This window comes from Gobio gobio (assembly GCF_949357685.1).
Source record: "Gobio gobio genome assembly, chromosome: 19".
Lineage (NCBI taxonomy): Eukaryota > Metazoa > Chordata > Actinopteri > Cypriniformes > Gobionidae > Gobio > Gobio gobio.
Genome location: NC_137112.1, coordinates 30,796,179 through 30,816,776, shown reverse-complemented (window position 1 = coordinate 30,816,776; position 20,598 = coordinate 30,796,179). Strand labels below are relative to the sequence as shown.

The 20,598-nt window shown below is 38.7% G+C and overlaps 1 protein-coding gene across 1 annotated transcript in view; it reads right to left on the bottom strand.

The window, feature by feature from the left end:
* The window catches only part of cdh4 (cadherin 4, type 1, R-cadherin (retinal)), a 302,027-nt gene that overhangs the window by 77,854 nt on the left and 203,575 nt on the right, over positions 1–20,598 (bottom strand). The window contains exon 6 of the mRNA XM_079844479.1: positions 696–851. Coding sequence (XP_079700605.1) covers positions 696–851 — 156 coding nt within the window. The remainder of the gene's footprint in view (positions 1–695; positions 852–20,598) is intronic.

The window sequence follows — 20,598 nt, the reverse complement described above, 5'->3', positions numbered from 1 at the left end:
CTATTTTTTTTTTAACTCGTAGTACATGCAGTGACCTTGATACCAACTGGTTTAAAAAGGGTCTTTGAAAAGTTGGTTGGTTCTGGAAAAGGTTTAGTTTAATTTGTTTGCAGAAGTTACTTGGTTTGATATTTTGTATGTAATTCAATGAATTCATTGTGTGAGTGTATACAAAACGTCCCCACAAAGAGGGCAATTTCTGCAAACTTTGTCATTTTTGGGTCACCATGAGGAAAACAGCCTATAAATCATACAGAAGCGTTTAGGGTCAGGGGATAGAATATTTGTATAGTATAAAAATCATTACGTCTATGGAAAGTCTCCATAAAACCTTTTTTTATATACAAAAGCATCAACATATCCAAATATTATACACCCACAGAGAGAAAAATTATGTTCCATTATGTCTAAAAAAAAATATATATATATATTTTGTTTTATAATGCAAGACATTCACACACTTTTTAAAGTGGCTTAAGTGTCAAAATACTGTCCAAATACTTTTCGGGATCACTGCATATATTAAAACAAGACAGTTCAGTTCTAGTTTTATTCCAACTGGCAAAAGGCCATCAACTCTTGTAAACTGGAGCATGTTTCTTAAATGGGTTTGAGGCCAGTTCCTACTTTAAATAGGTTCTGAATAGGGCAAAAAATTATCTTCTCGAGGCAACTCTGGAAAAAAAGGCACTTACATGGTAAGAGGCTCTATCCTCTCTGTCCAAAGGTTTAGTGACAGACATTTTCCCTGTCACAGGATCAATGATGTAGACGTCACTGGGAGGCTGGTCTGCTCCGGCTCCTGTTATACTGTACCGGATCTCAATCTCTTTGTCCTGGTCTGATCGAATCTGCAATAAAACAACACCATGAGTAGAGTTCTATAGATAATCAAACACAAGATGCTTCATGTGTTTAAACTGTCAATTTACTGCTCATATAGAGCAGTTCTCCGCTTTTTAAATATATATATTGTTTGCTTTCAGTACCAAGATTTTACAATGGCTACCAATATGATTTAATGTACAAACTAAAACAACAACAACAACAACAAAAACCTCAAAATTAAGTATCAAAGTACATTAATATTGCCATGAACAACAATGAAAATGTATTAAATTACATGGGCTGAATAGTGAATTACAGTGAATTTTGTACATTTATTAACAGCAAAGGAAGTGTGATTTACCAACCTAACATATGGAACAAACACTGGGCCAAATATTATACAGTATATTACCCATATTATTAAATGACAAAAGAATTTCCATCAGAATACAGGTCTTTGACATCAGCAAAATATATAGTAAGTTCGGTAACACTTCAGTATAGGGAACACATTCACTATTATCTACGACTTTTGTATAAATTATAAACTCCTACTTTATTGCTTATTAATAGTTAATAAGGTATTGTTTGTAACGTTTAAGTTTAGGGGTAGGATTAAGGGATGTAGAATAAGGTCATGCAGCAATAATGCATTAATATGTGCTTTATAAGTACTAATAAACAGCCAATATCCTAGTAATATGCAAGCTAATAAGCAACTTAACTAGTGAGAATTTGGCCGTGTTACTGCAAGTTATTTATCATCCATTTCAATTTAGATTTTTCTGTCCTAACTATATGCATGATTGTACGGATAGTTGTATTTTAATATTTGAAGACCAGAACAGACCAAATACCTTGAGAATATCTCATCTACACACTTCCAAGACAAATGTCAGATAATTTCCATATTCATGCAATCAATGACAAAATGTTTTATGAAAACATTCTGTCGCATATCCACTAATGCTTAGTTAACATTTTAAAGTTTCCAGAAATATAGATTCTGCTCATATTTTCTGTGTTATAATTGCACTGCACAACCGATCCAATCTTTGGTTTTGGTACCATCAGGAAATTAAAAAACAAAAAGCGAGATGGGTAATGTGGCAGTGAAGTGTGGCGTCAAAAGCTTGTTTATTAATTAAAGTCAAGCCACTGTTTCTTCCCAAACAGTAAATAGTGTTCAGCATCAGGGTTTGATGCTTGACAGTTGGATGCCAAGTGACTTGGGCCATTGATCACAATGATAATGCTTTAGCAGACACTTTCTCTCAGCTGCGTGACAATTGCCTGCCATACAAACTTGACTCAATAGGCCTGAGTATAACGGAAACAGACAGAATGATAAAGGACTAAAGCAACATAGACTGATTTATTAAAGTGTGTATATTTCTTTCTGTTAAAATACTTTGTATCTCAGATTTATGGGGAGAGACAACAATTAAAATCGCTACGAGTCCGATTTCCCTGTATTGCATTCCCTGCTGGATGCAACATTGAAATCCAGATAAATGTGGGCAGGACCATCCATTAGTCTGACCAATGGGAGAGCAGGGGGAGGTGCCAGGAAACCTAAAAACAGGCATTATTTTTGCAGTCACAAAAATGACACACATCAGTGAAACAAAGTCATACTATATATACTTCCATTTACTGATGGGTTGAGATAATGAGTAGAAAAGTGACATTTCTGACCTACTTTTAATTGAAGCTGGATCATTACCGCTTATGAAATCCTTGCCTTTGTATTTTTCTTCCAAACTCTGTTTGATGTAAAGAACAGATGCATTCACAATTCTCTCTCATTCTCCCCCCATCCATCTCTTTTCTGTCTCCCGTCTTTCTATCTGGCATCATTAACCATGGCATGGCTCAATGCGATAGACGTTTCCCTCTTCAGTTTTCCTTCTCTCTTGCATTGAAGCAAGAAACATGTTGCAGAACCGTGGGACATTAAACATCTGGATATCAATCTGCTTGATGCTTTTGGTTTGACAGAGGATGTTTCTCACAATGGTTCTTCTCATCAAAAGTGAGATTATAACAGATTTTGTTGAAGCATGTTTAGCCTGTTTATGTAACAAAAAACTTGTCCTATAAAAACACCAGAACACAGTTTATGGCCTCTTTAATATTTTCATTCTAAGTGGATTAGACACACTTAAAAAAAACAAGACTATAGCAATCTAGAATAATTTAAGTATAATCACCTGTAGCAGATAACATGTTTGAAGACCATTATATTGGTGAATTATGTGAAAAATGAAGGCTGAGAAAATTATCTGATTAATGCACGTGATCAATTACATGTGTTATATATATCAGGGTTTTTCCAGCATTTTCTTGTATATTTCGGCAGCCGCCAATATAAATTTTTGTCCCTTCAAAGATTTATTTGATCATTTACTGATACCCGATATCAGAATACCAGAATTTTTGTTCAGCGTGAAATCTCCACGCTCGTGAATCCTTTAATTATAATGACCAACATAGTATAAAAACAATGTCAACAAGAGAATAATTGCACAGCATAGTCAACTTCATTGATTATAATTGAGAGTTTTTGCAAGAGTGCAGCGTTGTGTACCTCGCGTTGAACTGAAGTAATTGACAGCTTCAGTGATTATAATGGCTACGATCTTCGGTCGCTTTCTGTATACAATATTTCATGCTGCTAACCGCACATCGCAAACTTTCTGGACTGACAACTGTATTTAACACTTTCATGCATGAATTATGACAACCTCAGTTGGGATTTTTTTCTTATGAACTTTTTCTTATGAACATCTTAAATGAGCAGTGTTGGGAGTAATGCATTACAAGTAACATGCATAACGTAATCTGATTACTTTTCTGTATAACAAGTAAGGTAATGTATAACAAGTAACATACGTTACGTAATCACAATACTTTTTTGACGTAACTGCAAATTACATTCCACCAAAAATGTTACTGCAGATTAAGTATTTTAAAGAACAACAACCATTAATAGTACAATTGTAGCTGGAATATAGCAAGTGATGCATGATGTCCAATTCCGTGGATGGATGATTAATCAGAATTTCCTCCCAATATAAAATCAATACTTGGAAAATTTAACAATGATATGACCCCTTAGATGTTACTTGACGCTACATATGTTTTACCTACAAGAGTCTGATAGAAGGAATGGATTAATATTCCGGAACAACTTGGCATGATATTGGCAAGATATTGGCTACAACAATCAGCTTCCCTAAATGGCCGAACGTGCTTTTTTAACACAGACATTTAAAGGACAGAAGGTGAAATTATATGTATATTGTCTTGCTGTATATGTGTTGTTTTCTGTACATGTCTAAAAGTGAGCCCCCCAAAAAGCCAATTTAAAGTAGTTTTAAAAAAATCATTGGGAGGGTGTGCCTCCTCTATTTTAAAACCCACCAGCCGCCACTGGTTTGGAGGGGAAAAAAAACTCTATGCGTGAAATGGTTAATTGTGTGATTGAATCTGATTGACAGTGATAACCATAGCAATGGATGGAGCAAAATGATACTGTGTCAAATGGTCTGTGCATTAAGTCTTGGTGCGCTATCATACACCCGATGCAACGCGATGCAAACGTTTTTTGTTATATTCAACCCAACGCAGTTATCATTTTCACATCATGCGCCACATTGTTTAAATAGCAAATGCACTCGCGCCCATCTGTACACTCATGGACGTGCTGGTCTGAAAACGAGGTGTGTTTCGGCACATTGTTCACGCGTTGCTATTTTGAGGCTACTGAAATCGACTGCGCCATTGACCAACAAAAACCTGGGCTAAGGTCAATAGGGCAGTATTTTTTATTTATTTAAAGGGTGCAAAATAGAAGACCAGCCATAGAGATTAAATATAATTTTGTTAACTAAATGCACTTACTAAAACTGCAATATATATGTGCATCAAATGACATCGAAAAATATGTACTGCTAACATAACAATAGATATGCATTTCTGCATTACAATGGGCTTTTTTGTTTACACCTCTAGCTTGACTATTTAATACCCACCCTTACAAATTTTACTGCACTGACATTTCCGTAAACAGGAATACGGCAGGAAAAAATGAGAGCAGAGTGGAGATATCTTTCAGGAGATGCGTTTATGCGCCCACTTATGCATCTCCACTTTCAAGCGAGGCAACACTTCATGAAATATCACCAGATTCAAAATTATGACCATGTTTCTGTGTGTCACTGGGCTTTGCGATGCGCAAGACATTTGATGTGAGGGGATTTTGTGCTGAAGCAATCAAATGTAAACCCTGACGCGTTTGAGTCACGGGATATAAAACCCACACCCCGCCTACCCATTTCGTGAGCCGTGGGTCTGGAAACCATGCGTGAAAGTGAAATGACTGGTGAGCCTGCTACAGTCCTTTTTTTTGCATAACGTATTCCGCAGACTGAGCGTGATGGCTTTCTCTTCATTTCACTCAGACACTGAACTCCCACACATGACCTTTCGGTGCAATATCTAAACCTTGCTCTCCCACTCTCTCTGCTTTGGTAAAGTTCTCTTTCTATTTAAACGGCTGCTAAAAACATTGAAGATATACGCAGCTCAGGACATTGAGACTCGGTTTATTGATTTGGTAATAAAACATATTCCTGGTAGCTTTCAGTACAGCTCGAGCCTGCATTCAATATCAATGTTTTTTGAATAGACAAAAAGCCAGGAATCAAAGTTCAGGAGTTTTTTTTTTTTTTTTTTGTATCTTACTACTTCCCTGCATGAACTGGCAATCAAATCTGAAATCACAGAAATAGTTCTTTGTATTCTACCTAGAACTTGTCGGCTACATATCAATTTAGAGCCTGAAAGGGATTGGAAATTTCTTGCGGTAGAAAAAAGAAACATACCACAGCATCCTCCTTGCAAACATTTGAAAAATGAATGGCTTTCTGGGAGGATGACAGGTAAGAGATTGGTATGTGGGCTACATAGCATGGATCAAAGAGAGTTTTTCTGCTCAATAATTCAGCAGCCGTGGTGCACCATGAACACACACCTAGAATATCCACCTTTCCTGATTCAGATGAATCGACATTCGCCGGCCGAGCCATCCCGATGACACATACGCTTAAATATCCCAGAGGCAAGGAGGTAAGGTCCCTTGTACATTTAAAAGTCTCTTTAAAATTCCTCCCATGGGCAGCCTGGAAGGATTTGTCACGTTTGCAACCCTGGCCCCCCAAACTCCCAGTTTAATGAATGTTCTTTATAATACTAAATTGAATAAATGATGATCGTGCCCTCGTTAAGTCCCCTGGGCTTGATTGAGTCATCTGAATTCAGTGCTAATGACAAAAAGCAATTTTTGAAATCTTCCTCCCACTCGTTAGTTGTAGAATTACAGCGAATGCGGGGTGAATAGGGGGAAGATGGCTAGCACGTGAGGAACGTGCTCTTTCCGCAGATATCATGTTGGCGATAAATGCTGCGTTTCTATGGCAGGTTCAGAGTGACTTCAACAAAAAAGTGGCATATTAAGTCAAGTGATGCTTTTACTGTCATTGTACAGGAACAACAAGACTGTGTGTTTTTTGCACTCCACACAAATGCTGCATTAAACAAAAAAAAGGAGTTTAAATTTAGTTCTTTATTATAGCAAATTATATTATATTTTCATAGCAGCATTTACAACAATTAAATGATGCTGTTCATCATTACTTTTTAACTCCGTTATATAAAATAAGTTTATCATATTTAGTTGTAATCAGTGAAATTATATATATTTTTTATAGCTAGAGCACAAAAATATGCCACCCTGGAAAACATCAGACAGAACAGAGAAAATTAATTGAAATTAAAATCAGAAAAAGTCAAGGAAACTTCCACAGTGAGTAGTAGTTTTACAGGTTATCTATTCTAAAATATTTCATACAGACTAGACTAGAGCAGAAACTGGTCTTTGTAAGTGCAAGTGCTTTAAAATTATTTTTTTAAAAACCCTTTTCAGTATTCATGAATGAAAAAAAAGAAATCATGGTCAAAAGTTGTCGGAACCCTGTCATTTCTTAAATAAACCGTGCCCGAAAAATGTGCCTCTGCTTAAATTATAATGTTGAAAAGTTTAATATTTAAGCAAAGCTGTACTCACTTTTTGATAGCCTTTAGTTTACTTTTCAAAAGAATAGCATGCTGCAGTTTAACTACTTTAAATAAGCTTAGTGTAATAACTGATCAGGCAACATGTTAACTGTAACAAATAGAAAAGGCATTAATGCAAAGCGACAAACCAAGACATTCAAGGTATATTTTAATCAGTTTATGCTCCCAGGGAGTGGAACCCGTTACTCTAGAGTTGCTAGCAGCATATCAGTTGAAATGAACCTCGTGACGTTCAAAATGCAGTTTAATGCTCTTTTACATCAGAGACTGAATCCTTCATTAGCTTTTCTCTGCATTGCCGTTTTTCATTTTGGGATTCGGCATAATGAAACAGACAACGTTTGAATAACAAATGTACTATTCATTTCAAGTTATTTGAAGTTATTCACATGTGCAACCGGCAAAGTATGAAAACTCAAATTAAGAGAGAGTGAAAATTTAAAAAAACAACAACAAATAACCAAATCATATCAGGAAAAAAACCTCTCTGAGTTCGTTGAAATGCGTGACTGCAGCCCAAAAAGTAAGTTTCTTTCTTGTAGGCCTCTCTGGACTCAACTAAAGTGTCTTGATGGCCCTCTCTTATTTCTTGCCCATCAGTAACAGCTTTTTTTTCTTGATTTTATAGTATTGCACTCTCGTTTTACGACTTCTTATTGGCACTGTCTGCTCTTCCTATGATAACCTGAAGCGTTCGAGCAGGCAATAAGAGTCAAGAGCTTTGTGAGGTAGTTGATGAGCTGGTCAACGGGTGCAGTCTGATGAGTGTTCAGTCAGGCACTGTTCTCCAACTTACAGGCCACCTCGAGCTTCCTACAGGCTGCTTCGATAACTAAAGCACTGTGGTCCGGTAGTCTCATTGCAGTCAAGCCTGTCGAATTTGTCTTTTAGTGTCCTTTAGTGCTGCTATATTCAGCCACACAATTTATATTAGGGTTTCATTTGTGGCAGCACTTGTGTAACCTTTGCTGAAAGCTTGCAACTGCAGTTAAAGTTCTTACGAAGTGGTAACTACAAAGTGTTCTGCTATTCAGCTGTGCATGAATACATTTGTGGGCGTACGTATGTCTTTACGAAGGCTCTCTGATTACATATTGTGCTAGAACCATCACACTCAATAATACAAGCCTTTGCCCAACTATATGTAGACCAGGGCTGCTGTTTAGTTTCATTGTCTTCCATCCAATATTCCTTAGACAGATGGATACTATTCACCAGGATGAATCATCTTCCTGCCAGCATGCTAAAGGATGAGCAATGCACCAAAAAAGAAACCGTGAGAAGCCAGAGTACAGGACTTATTGAGAAAAGAAAGAGCGGCTGAAAAATGTTTAGAGTAATGGTTGAAACGTATTGCTTTGGCAGACCATTCAAGACGCTTTAGGAAATAGTTGTGCACATTTAGAAGATTAGTCACATCCTTTAAGGCCAAGGTTTAAAGTAATAAACAATAAACCTCTCCATAAATATGTGGCAAAAACCTGGCAGCTTGAAATAAATTACCCTACAGTACATCGCTTCAAAAAGTGTCTATCAAACGCTTCCTCCCTTCGTAAATTTGACAGCAGTCTACTTCTGTCAGTTTTACAACTCTCGGAATCATAACATAGTTTCTTATGTTTAACATCAAGGTGATAACCCAACAAACTGTCTCACTGTTCTCAAGGCGTTCTGTCACATTTTGATCCTGGATGGTGTATCTCCTCAAAGCCCTGTCAGACATGATGGAGGTTCTGTGTCGATGACGGACAAATTCAAATGCGGAGATGAGCCGTTCAAGCTGAGAGCGGACTAGAGAAGAAGAAGAAAACGAATGTTTTTATGTGATCTGGTAACATTAATAACTAAAATACATCTGGAATTCATCACTTATACATACAAATTTAAAGGTAGCTTTTATTTATGGGTTAGTACACAGGGATTTGTTCAGGCATTTTCCACACTGATTCCAACTGGAAATAGTGAAAATCTGCATGTAAACATGGTAAAATGTGTTAAATAGTGCTGCATGTTCTACGCTGTCAAAGAAAGTGCACCTTAACACCTTAGTACCTTAAGGACTAAAATGTACACTTTAGGTATTTATATGTACCCCTACTAATATGAATATGAATTTCTGAATATATTTGTACCTTAAGTACTGATTAGTACTAAAATACCCATTATGTGCTAATATTTATCTATTATGTAGGTTATACTAATATGTACCTTTTAGCTACCATAAGATACTAATATGTATTAGTACCTGAAGCACTAAAATGCACACTAATATGTGCCCCTAAAGGTAGTACTTATGCTTGCATATTTGCATTCCAAGAAGTAATTACTACTAAAATTTTCCCTTTTGGTATTAATGCATATAATTTAGTTACAAATATGTACCATTTACCTATCTAATTAGTACTAAAATGTACACTTTATGTTAGGGTGACAAAACGTCCTGTTTTCCCAGGACATGTCCTGTTTTCAAGTCCTGTCCTGGCCCTAATATAACAATTTTCTATCCATACAGAGGGGACATACTTTGAATGTATTGAAATTTATAAGGAATCTTTGAGTAAACTTCAAGTATCATTTGTGTATCTCATTGCCGGGCCGAGTGTCCTGTTTTTCGGTAATCAAAATATGGTCACCCTACTTTATGTACTAATATGGGCCCATAAGGTACTATTATGTATGTATTTGCATATTTCTAACTTACATAGTAATTAGTACTAAAATGTTAGGAGGATTATCCTAATAAGTTATGAATCCTTTAGCTACCTTAAGGTACTAATATGTATATGTATTTGCATATTAGAACCTAGAGTTTATATTTTAGTTTTTAAGGTACTAATATGCAAAATACATAGTTCCCATGAAATCAAAATTGAAGTTTTTTGGCTAATAAATATATTAGCCTTATTGTTATCTACAAGCTAGTCTGCTCCAAAACAATGAAAAAATCCGCATTTAGATGATATAAGCATTCAAAACTTACAGTCTCTCACTTCCGCCAATATGGATCAATGATTTAGATGAGATACCTCTGCTTCTTATCAGATTTTCTGTCCAATCAAATGCTCTATAGAATCTAAAGTGTCCTGCCCCCTAAATTATAAGCAGATGCTGAACAGCAGCTAAAATAAGTCGCATGAATTATGAGCTTCCAGAACTTCTCACTGAGGCTGTGTGTGACCTCCTAATTGAACTCCTTTCCACAAATTGAACATAGAAATAAAAACAGTACAAATAACAAAAATAAATAACAGTCTTATTAAGTGCAAACAACAAGTGCAACCATAATCAAATTACTCTCTCAATATTGAAAGTTCAAACAGAGAGCAAAACAGAGACCAGAGCTAAGAGGAGGTTACAACTACACAGGCCAGCCTAAGATATATTTGATATTGGGATACAGGCTATTGTATGTCATCTAATTTGTGCACACCAGGGAGCACGCGTTTACTTTTGCTTTCGATTTGCGATCACACATACTCTGTGTATAGCAGGGGTGTCCAATCCTGATCCTGGAGGGCCACTGTCCTGCAAAGTTTAGCTCCAACCCCAATTAAACACACCTGAACCAGCTAATCAAGGTCTTATTAGGCATACTAGAAACTTTCAGACAGGTGTTGAGGCAAGTAAGAACTAAACTCTGCAGGACAGCGGCCCTCCAGGACTGAGTTTGGACACCCCTGGTGTATAGGGAGCAGCGGTAGGGAGCGCACACTAGAAGATAAGACATTTATCAGACGCTTAGGCCGTGTGTCCGCCAAAGCGTTTTATTCACGCGGCTAGCATATTTTCCCAATTGTTTTTAATGTGAGCACCGTGTTCAGCATGAGCGTAAAGAAACGTTGAGCGCCTGTTTCACGCTCAAGTGCTGAGCGCTCAGTGTTTTTTACCGGTCGCCAAGAGTTGTAGAATGTTCAACTCTGAGTAAAACGCAGAGTCACTTTTTACCCGCTGTCCAATCACAGTGGAGGAGGGGCAGGAGCCGCGGGACAAATACAACACCGACCAATTGCCACATTCTGCATTTACAACGTCAACAGATGACAACAACAAGCATAATAACGGAACAAAATTATTTAAAACAAGAGACAGAGCAGATCATTTACATTGAATCGACATGTTTGTATAGAATCAATACAGAAACAAACTATCTGTGAAATTACACTTCCGCGGATATTCCGTAACATAGCAAGCAAAGAGTCTCAACTGAAAAAAACCCAGCTGCGCAGCCAAAATGCTCTCAAGCCCTCACAGCAAGGCGTTTTTAGCAGAGCGCCTAGCGTTTTCAGCTGGCAACAAACGCTTTGGTGGACACACGGCCTTAGGCTCTGTTGCGTAACGAATCCTCTGACCCTGGACTTTCTTGTCAGTCATCTCGTCACGTGATCAGTGAACTGTGATTCCTGCTGCACTGTGCGCGACTGCTGCAGCTCGTGCTGGATGCGCAGAGCAGATGTTTACAATAGTTTACAATTGAAGTGTTCGTTATCCAACTGAATTAAATGTTTTTTATTTCTATAAAAAAAGCAAAACGACAATGTAATGTAAAAGTAGTGGTGGATATTCCATGCTAATTTCACCCTCATGCTCTGTCATGATCTCGTCACACCCCTAGTACTGATTTGTACCCTAAAGGTACAAATATGAACCCATCAGTTGTAGAAAAGGTACAAAAGTGTCCTTTTGAGTGAACTGTTCCTGTTGTATCCTCAAAGAAATAATGGTAACACTTTAGAATAATGGTCATTAGTTAACATTAGTTAACTACATTAATTAACATTAACTAATAATGAACTGCACTTATAAAGCGTTTATTAATTTTTGTTCATGTTAATTTCAACATTTACTAATGCATTATTAAAATCTTGTTAACATTAGTTAAAGGGGTGGTAAACCACGATTTCACTATTCTAACTTTAGCTAACGTGTAATGTTGCTGCTTGAGCATAAACAACATCTGCAAAGTTACAACGTTCAAAGTTTAAAGCAAAGGGAGATATTTGCTTTTAAAGAAATCAGTTTCTAATGACTACAGCAAGCGGCCGCTAGGGACTACTACACATTCACCCAGGTTTTGCTGACATCACCAGGCCCAATATTTACATAAACCCCTCCTCCGGGGAATATGAAATAAGGGGGACGAGGCAATTTTGTATCGCCGCGGGGAAGCGTTAGTAGGCTGTGTTTTTGCCGCAATGCCGAAGAAACGCTGTTATTTTCATCCGAATTGCAGGTCTGGGGTACTTGCTCTGTTCAGCCTTTCTTGGGAAGGGGGTGCGTTGCAGAGCGTTTAACATACAGCATGTTATATGCACGTGTGTTTGAGTCAGCGGGGAATCAGGCGCGCGCAGGGCTCCCTGCATCCACCGTCTTCGCGATTTCAATGCCAGATTTGCACAACGTCAGCTGCGTGAAAAAAACACTGCCGGTGCGTGGATGCATGACGCGCGCGCTGCACATTTCACGGAGGACAACACAATCTTCCACAAACTTCGCGAGTTCAATACAGGATATGCACAACGGCTTGTCCTGAAAGCTGGATTTACAAACAGAAGCTGTTTACGGGCCACAACCTGTAAGTCTGATTTATTTTTCATCGATGTGTTTTCCTGTAATAGGTTGTAGCAAGGAAGTAAACAGATGACAGCGCTGTTCTGCAAACCAGTCTGTTAAATGCTCATTCATACTTAACGTTATCCGACGAACACCTAACGTTACAAACACTAACGTTAAAATCTCAACAGCGAACCTGGCATTAGTGTAAATGATTCTTTGATTAGAGCTTTTATGTATTGTTTATCTACAGGCATGCTAAACATGGTTCTGTGTGTGATTTGGCTAACTTACTAGTTAAAGCCAGTGCTTAGTGTTTGTTTTGGGTTAGTTCTTGCGACAGATATTTGGCTATAATCGTTCTAAAAATACAAAAGTTAAAGTGCCATTCAGTAGCGATCATTATAGATCCGCAGTCTTTACTCTCGAGGACTGAACAGGTTCTGCTCGATCATCTTCACTCAAATGTTCTGGGTCTGATTCGGGCGGTAAGGGGCGTGACGTTTCCGACGTGCACTGCGGTTAGCGAATCACAACACACTGGGCCAGCTAACCAATCTGAGCCCACTGCGTATTTTCTGGCTTCATACAACCCGGAAAGCATCAGACCGTTTTACAAGGAGGGACAGAGCAGTGTAGAATAAAGGTCAAATATATGAAAAATAAGGCAATTTTTTTTTTAAACGAAGCATGAACACATGTTACAGTGCACCCCACAAACACAATCAAGCCTTCAAAAGAATGTGTTTTACCACCCCTTTAATGCACTGTGAACTAACATTAACAAAACATGAACAGCTGTATTTATATTAACTAACGTTTACAAAGATGAACAAATACAGTAACAAATGTACTGCTCATGGTTAGTTCATGTTAGTTAATACATTAACTAATGTTAACTAATGACCATTATTCTAAAGTGTTACCGAAATAATTTATTTTCTGACCATGTACACTATTATAGCTGAAAGCATAATTAAATTAGCAAAAAATTTTAAATAAACAAACATGCAAGGGGTGGGCAATGCACAAATGTTTGCAATTATATGGCAATCTTCAGAGTTCTGTGCACACAGATTCAGCCTGCTTACGGGTTACATGAAGACAAAATGGAATATGTATGAAAAAAGAAGTCATGAATGACATCTTTAAGATTGAGTTCCGGATACTCAGGTTTAATATTTCTCAAGTGAAAGCTGGAGTCAGTCAAATACTCTTACTCTTAAATCCCATTAGAAACAGACGAAACTGTCTGTTCCACACAGGCTACTTTATTATGGTTCCTAGCCTGAATTGGAAAGGAATATAGAGCAGTATTTTGAAATATGGATTTTGTTCTTCCCTACTTTTTCTTTTTCCTCTCCCTGCCTCTTGCTTTCTCTATATGGGTATGGATAGCATGAAGAGGAGTTCAATCTATATAAATCAGGTGGCAATGGAACATGAGGGGGTGATTCGGCCAGACTGATATTCGAAATTTAAACCGTCTCTATACCAATGTACTGAAACACGTATTATTTGACTCTTGAACGCTCTGCCTCATTTGACTGTAATTCCTCAGGTCCTGTAGTGAGATTAATGGCCCGGTCTTAATTCCAACAGTGCTGGCTGTACCTATAAAGGCACGTTTTGTAATCGTACCCTCATGTGACTTCGAGCTATCGTATAATACAGAGTGTAATTTAAAGAGAAGTGTCCACGTTCCATGTGCTGTAGGTACGGTGGGAAAAAAAAAAAATCCCTGACACTGATTAAGTGTAAAATGAAAGTATGTACAGCATGTGTAAGGATAGAAATTGAAAAGCTATGCTGATTATACTCACTAGGGAAGCTGCTCACACTGAATACAGTACGTAATCATAGAGCTAACCGATATCAGGAGTTTATCACGAGGAGAATAAAGAGAAAGACTGAAAGATGAGCCACATCGCCAGGGCTGCAGTCATGCGGATCTTTTGTCAACGTGATCGATTTCTCTGTCTCCCCTGAAAGTTGTTTTTATTTTGAGACATAGAGAGAGAAAGAAAGGGAGAGGGAGCGACAGTGCAGAAGAGAAAATAACCATCTGAGTGAAAAGACGAGAGGAACGGAGAAGGATGAAGAGAGACAGCCATCTGCACAGATACAGCCCAAATCAAATTGCATGAATTCACCACTGCATTCTCAGAGGAAGACGAACAGGAGATGAAGAGTGGAGTGCGCCAATAACCGCATGATGTAGACAAATAAATAAAAAATATCATCAGAAGACGGCACAGACCAGGGAAAAAAAGAAAGAGTGGGAGCCTGTTGCTTTTGCAAGGATATATTTCAATGATAGTTAATAACAAAAATTACAAAAATAACATATAATCTAAACATGTTGGAAATATCATAATCTTATATATCTTAAGTTAGTACCATAAAAAAAATCTACCATCATTTGCCGATTGGTTTGACAATATGTATGGAACTAATTATTCAATATGTGTGAATCAATGGAATTAATAAATGTGTGTCTTAAAAAGTGTCCAAATACTTTCCCGGGACACAGCGTGTGCCTTGAAGGCTTATTAATGCTGAGAACTCAATAAGACAGTCATCAAGTCATGTGTCAAAGGGTTTGAAGAGAACTCTACAGACTGAAACAGCATGAACCGTATTCACACACGCTCCGGAATAGTGGGCCAAGCTCTTTTCCCAACCCGTGAGGAGAGGAACGGAATGGTGTTGAAATGAGATAATTAGGAAGAAAATTAATATTAATGGGTACTAAGAATTGAATCACAAATGCAATTACAGCATTAGCTTTGCAATTAAAATAGTTAGCCGCTGAATAGCTGGATACTCATGGAATTATAGGAGTTTTTCCACATATCAACAATGACATTAATTTCCCAAAGTCAGCACAATGGGTGAACAGTACAAATAGAGCCTTTATGTATTCCCTCGTAGAGTCCCACTATATTCTCCAGGCATAAGACCTTCTTTTTCTCTCCCTCTATAAAAGCGCAAGGACCCCAGAGACAGTGGCACAGGCTAATGACTGCTTTCAGTCCAATCACGCTGTGTCTATTGAAAAGCACAATGGACAAATCCCTGGGTACAAGCTAAGAGGTGGGGCAGCGGCGTGAAAGGGGGGGCTGGGTAATTAGAGAGACAAACCTCTACACGTCTGCTAGAAAAGGAGAGATGCCGTTGTGCTGCTTCTGCACTTTTTATACTGTGCTAGTCGCAGCCATCCACCTCACCCATCTTTTCACTCTCGCTCTCTACTCCATGCTCTTATAAACACACACACACACACATAGCATGAAGAATGGATGCAGGGAGAAATGTCAGGCGCACTGGTGAGGCAGGAAGGGATAGAGAATAAAGAAGGAGCCTGAGATGCAGATGAGAGAGGGACTTAAGGGGGATGGAGCGAATCATGGCTATCATAATGATGTCACTGGTTAATGGGGTGTTAGTTTAGCGTTATAAGCCTCCAAATGGCTTTTAGAATCTCTTGGGTGAAATTTATAGCTTTTCGAGCCACAAAATAAAAAGTGTTTTCGCAACAAACCCTCTGATAAGGGCTAAGGATCTGTTCAGAGTGATATATTACTGTTTACACTCCAAAGTGTATACACAACCATTCAAAAGTTTGGGGTCTGTGAGATTAAAATGCATTAAATTGATCAAAAGTGACAGTAAAGACATTGATAATAAATGACAGGAATAAATTGCATTTTAAAATTATATTACATTGTGTTGGTCCCCTTTTTGCTGCCAAAACAGCCCTGACCCATTGGGTCATGGACTCCACTAGACCCCTGAAGGTGTGCTGTGGTATCTGGCACCAAGATGTTAGCAGCAGATCATTTAAGTCCTGTAAGTTACAAGGTGTGGCCTCCATGGATCGAACTTGTTTATTGGATTGAGATCTGGGGAATTTGGAGGACAAGTCAATACCTCAAACTCGTTGTGCTCTTCAAACCATTCCTGCCCTGTGGCAGGGCGCATTATCCTGCTGAAAGAGGCCACAGCCGCCAGGGAATACCGTTTCCATGAATGGGTGTACATGGTCTGCAACAATGTTTAGTTAGGTGGTACGTGTCAAAGTAACATCCACATGGATGGCAGGACCCAAGTTTTCCCAGCAGAACATTGCCCAAAGCATCATACTGCCTCCGCCGGCTTACCTTCTTCCCATAGTGCATCCTGATGCCATGTGTTCCCCAGGTAAGCGACGAACACGCACCTGGCCATGCACGTGATGTAAAAGAAAATGTGAATCATCAGACAAGGTCACTTTCTTCCATTGTCCTGTGGTCCAGTTCTTATGCTCATGTGCCCACTGTTGGCCCCATACCCAAACTGTGATGCACCGTGAATTCTGACACCTTTCTATCAGAACCAGCATTAACTTCTTGAGCAATTTGAGCTACAGTAGCTCATCTGTTTGATCGGACCACACAGGCCAGCCTTCGCTCCCCACGTTCATCAATGAGCCTTGGCCGCCCATGACCCTGACGCCGGTTCACCACTGTTCCTTCCTTGGACCACTTTTGATTGATACTGACCACTGCAGACCAGGAACACCCCACAAGAGCTGCAGTTTTGGAGATGCTCTGACCCAGTCATCTAACCATCCCAATTTTACCCTTGTCAAACTCGCTCAAATCCTTACACTTGCCCATTTTTCCTGCTTCTAACACATCAACTTTGAGGACAAAATGTTCACTTTCTGCCTAATATATCCCACCCACTAACAGGTGCCGTGATGAAAAGATAATCAGTCTTATTCACTTCACCATAATGTCATAATGTTATGCCTGATAGGTGTATATGGTTAAGTATATGTTGTACAGCTAAGTGGCAAAAAAATATTTATTTTGAATTTTTAAACAAATTTTGTACAATAATTACTGGAATTCTGATCAAATAATGAGTCAGCAGCTATTACTTCCGGTTCATCCATCACACTGGAAAAGGTCAAGTCTAGTGCAATGCATTATGGGATACAGCACTCCACGCAGTGTGATCTGTGATACACTGCTCATTTTGGTGAATGATTTGGGGCCATTCAGGTACTGAATGTGTGCGTGCAGAAACATACTGAACATACTGTGCACAGTAAACATAACATAATGCAGCAGGTATATAGCCTATCAAACAAACAGGCGTCCAATTAGATCGTTTCTGTTAAACAACAGGCCGTGTTAGAAACCTCTAACATGTTTAAAAATATTGCACACAAATTTGAGGATTGCGTTGGCAGCGGAGACATGAGGGAGGTCAGTGACAGCATTCAGCAATACAACTTTCTCACTAGCTAAATTAACACAATACCTTCTTAGTGTAAAAGAAACGATCAGTCCACAACATTCTCATTACAATATTTTTCTATAAAAATTTCAACGCTAACATTACATACACCCACACACAAATCCTCACACATGCAAGCAGGCCGCTGCATGAAGCCCTTTAGCGCAGGGTTCTTGAAGCCGAAATCGTGTGGGCCCACATTCAAGGATGTTCGGTACTCAGCAAATCAACTTTCTAACACTTTCTAAGACTACTATAAGTCTTGCTTATTTAACGGCACAGTTATTCAAGGCCAGCGTGAGAAATAACGATCATTCAGACTCTCTACTCAAGTGAATATTTTACCCTCTGACCCATGCTTTTACTGCCTCTGATTAAGTTAGGCGGTAATAGAAGAGCCCCACCAGGACACTTACACTAGCTGTAATGCTATAGGCTATGTATGACTGCCAGTTTTATTCAAGGAGCATTCCATGAGATCTAATTATGCTTCTACCACACTGGATTTTTTGCTTGAGGTAGAGACGTGTAATCACATAGCAAGCAGCTTAGATTAGAGCTTGATGTCTCCTTTGTGTGGGTGATCGCCCTCAGATATCTCGACTCCAGTCAAAACAGAATATCTAAACTTCTGTCTTTCATTGGTATGCCCAAGGAGTTCGCCGCAAAACTATTTAGATTGTATATATGACAAAACTGCATAAACATGTTGGCCAAGTCTTTGTTCTCTATGCTTGTCCTTAAAGGAACAGTTCCCTCCAAAATGAAAATTCGGTCAACATTTATTCACTCTCACGCAGGGCCGTAACCACTATAGACATTGAGGGGGACAAGTTGGTAGAAATGACCCCCCCCCCCCCCCCCCAATATTTTATATAATTATTATCAGGGGACAATATTTATATTATCCACTCTGTTTGTTGTTAGGATAACAAAAAGTTACATTTTATAGGCTGGTCATCACTGTCAGAATGAGTGAGCTGGCCAATCAAATCAAAGAAGGCAGGGCTCACTGTTCACAGAAGACGAGTGCAAATTCCAATTCAATGCTTTTGTTTTAGCAGTGAAAGAGTTTGTGGCAAGTAAGTAGCTAAACATTGAATATTTGATGACTGTTTTATGATTGAAATAGACCGACAGTAATGTACAGTGATGCCAACTACTCAACATTTTGAAACAATTTTGCCATTTTGAATTTAAAAACATGCTATTATTTGATTAATATGATATGATTCATGTAATTCATAAGTGAATGTTTACCCCCAGGAAAAAAAAAAAATTGTCCCCCCAATGTTCAAGACAGGCCTTGTTCCAAACCTGGGTGAAACTGGAGATTCAAGCACCATAAAAGTGGTTCATATGACTTGTGTGCTACTTAAAGCAACATGTAAATGCTTTACCTCGAGTGAGCTGTTAACCATTGCAATCAAATCACAAACAAACCAGGGTTATTTTCAAATGAATCACCTGTTTTCTGAACCAGATCAAATGATTCAGTATAAAGCTCTAACTTAAAATAATAATTTATTCACAAATGTATTTCTTTCATAAACTCTTATGAATGCACAAGTCATATGGATGATTTATAATTATTTTGCATCAGTTCCAGTTCAATGTAACTCCATGGAAAAGAGCATTGAAACTTCTCTTCAGTCTTCAGAATTTCTCCTTCAGTGCTCTGTGATAGAAAGGTTACATGTTTTTCATTTCTGGATGAAATAGTCCTATTATCTGTTGATCTTTTAAACATAAACTGTTCCCACTCCTCTGTCTTTAGCAGACATGGGGACTTGTGACTTGGTGACTTGGACTCGAGTTGACTCGAGTCGCTATTTTTATGACTTGTGACTTGACTTGACAAAAAATTAAATACTTGAGACTTGACTCGGACTTGGAAGTTAAAGACTCGGGACTTGACTTGAGACACGATGACTTGAATGACTTGAGTGTTAATCACATCATGTTTTCAGTTTGAATATAAAATATATAAATTATTTTTAAAAATAAAGTTGCGCAGGCTGAGAATAGCGTTGTCATGACTGGATCACGACACTATCATCAGTCATGCCCTCTCGTACGCACACCACGCCCACTTAGATCAGATATCACATCAACATGTCAGCCGGAGGGGTACCGAGGGTCATCGCTTTCGGCTTCAACAATTATTCGCAAGATGGCAAAAGACGAACAGCGTTGCAAGACATGTAACATTAAAATCACAGACAGCCAGATGACAACCTCCAATTTCGTCCGTCATTTGAAGAGCCATTCTGCCCAGTAAGTGCTTGTCAAATTGTTAATGTTATCTGGTTAGCTGGTAGTTAGCTAATGTAATAATAGCTAAAGTAGCCACTAGCCCAGGGGTCACCAACATGGTGCCCGCTGGCACCAGGTCGCCTGCAAGGACCACATGAGTTGACCGCGGGTCTGTTCTAAAAATAGCTCACTGTAGCAGCTGTGTTCAGTCCATAGACCGTAAAAAAATATGGACGACGCGACTTCATTGACTTCCGTTGACCATAGTTGAAGCTTTCATAGGCCCGCTCACGGCGCTGACATCTTGGGACCGAGTCTGCGCAGTAGCGATCTCGGGACCGGAGTTGCGCAGTAGAGAACAGGAAGTAGAGGCGCGATTATCAAAAGCCCGCCCACACTCTCGCAGATGCAGAATAATTAATTGTGTTGGTGTGAAATAAACAATTATGGGAATGTAGAAATTAAAGCTTAAGCTCCAATCTCCTCCCAAAAATCCAGAAAAAAAGTCAGTTGGTGCCTGAGTGGCAACTTCAC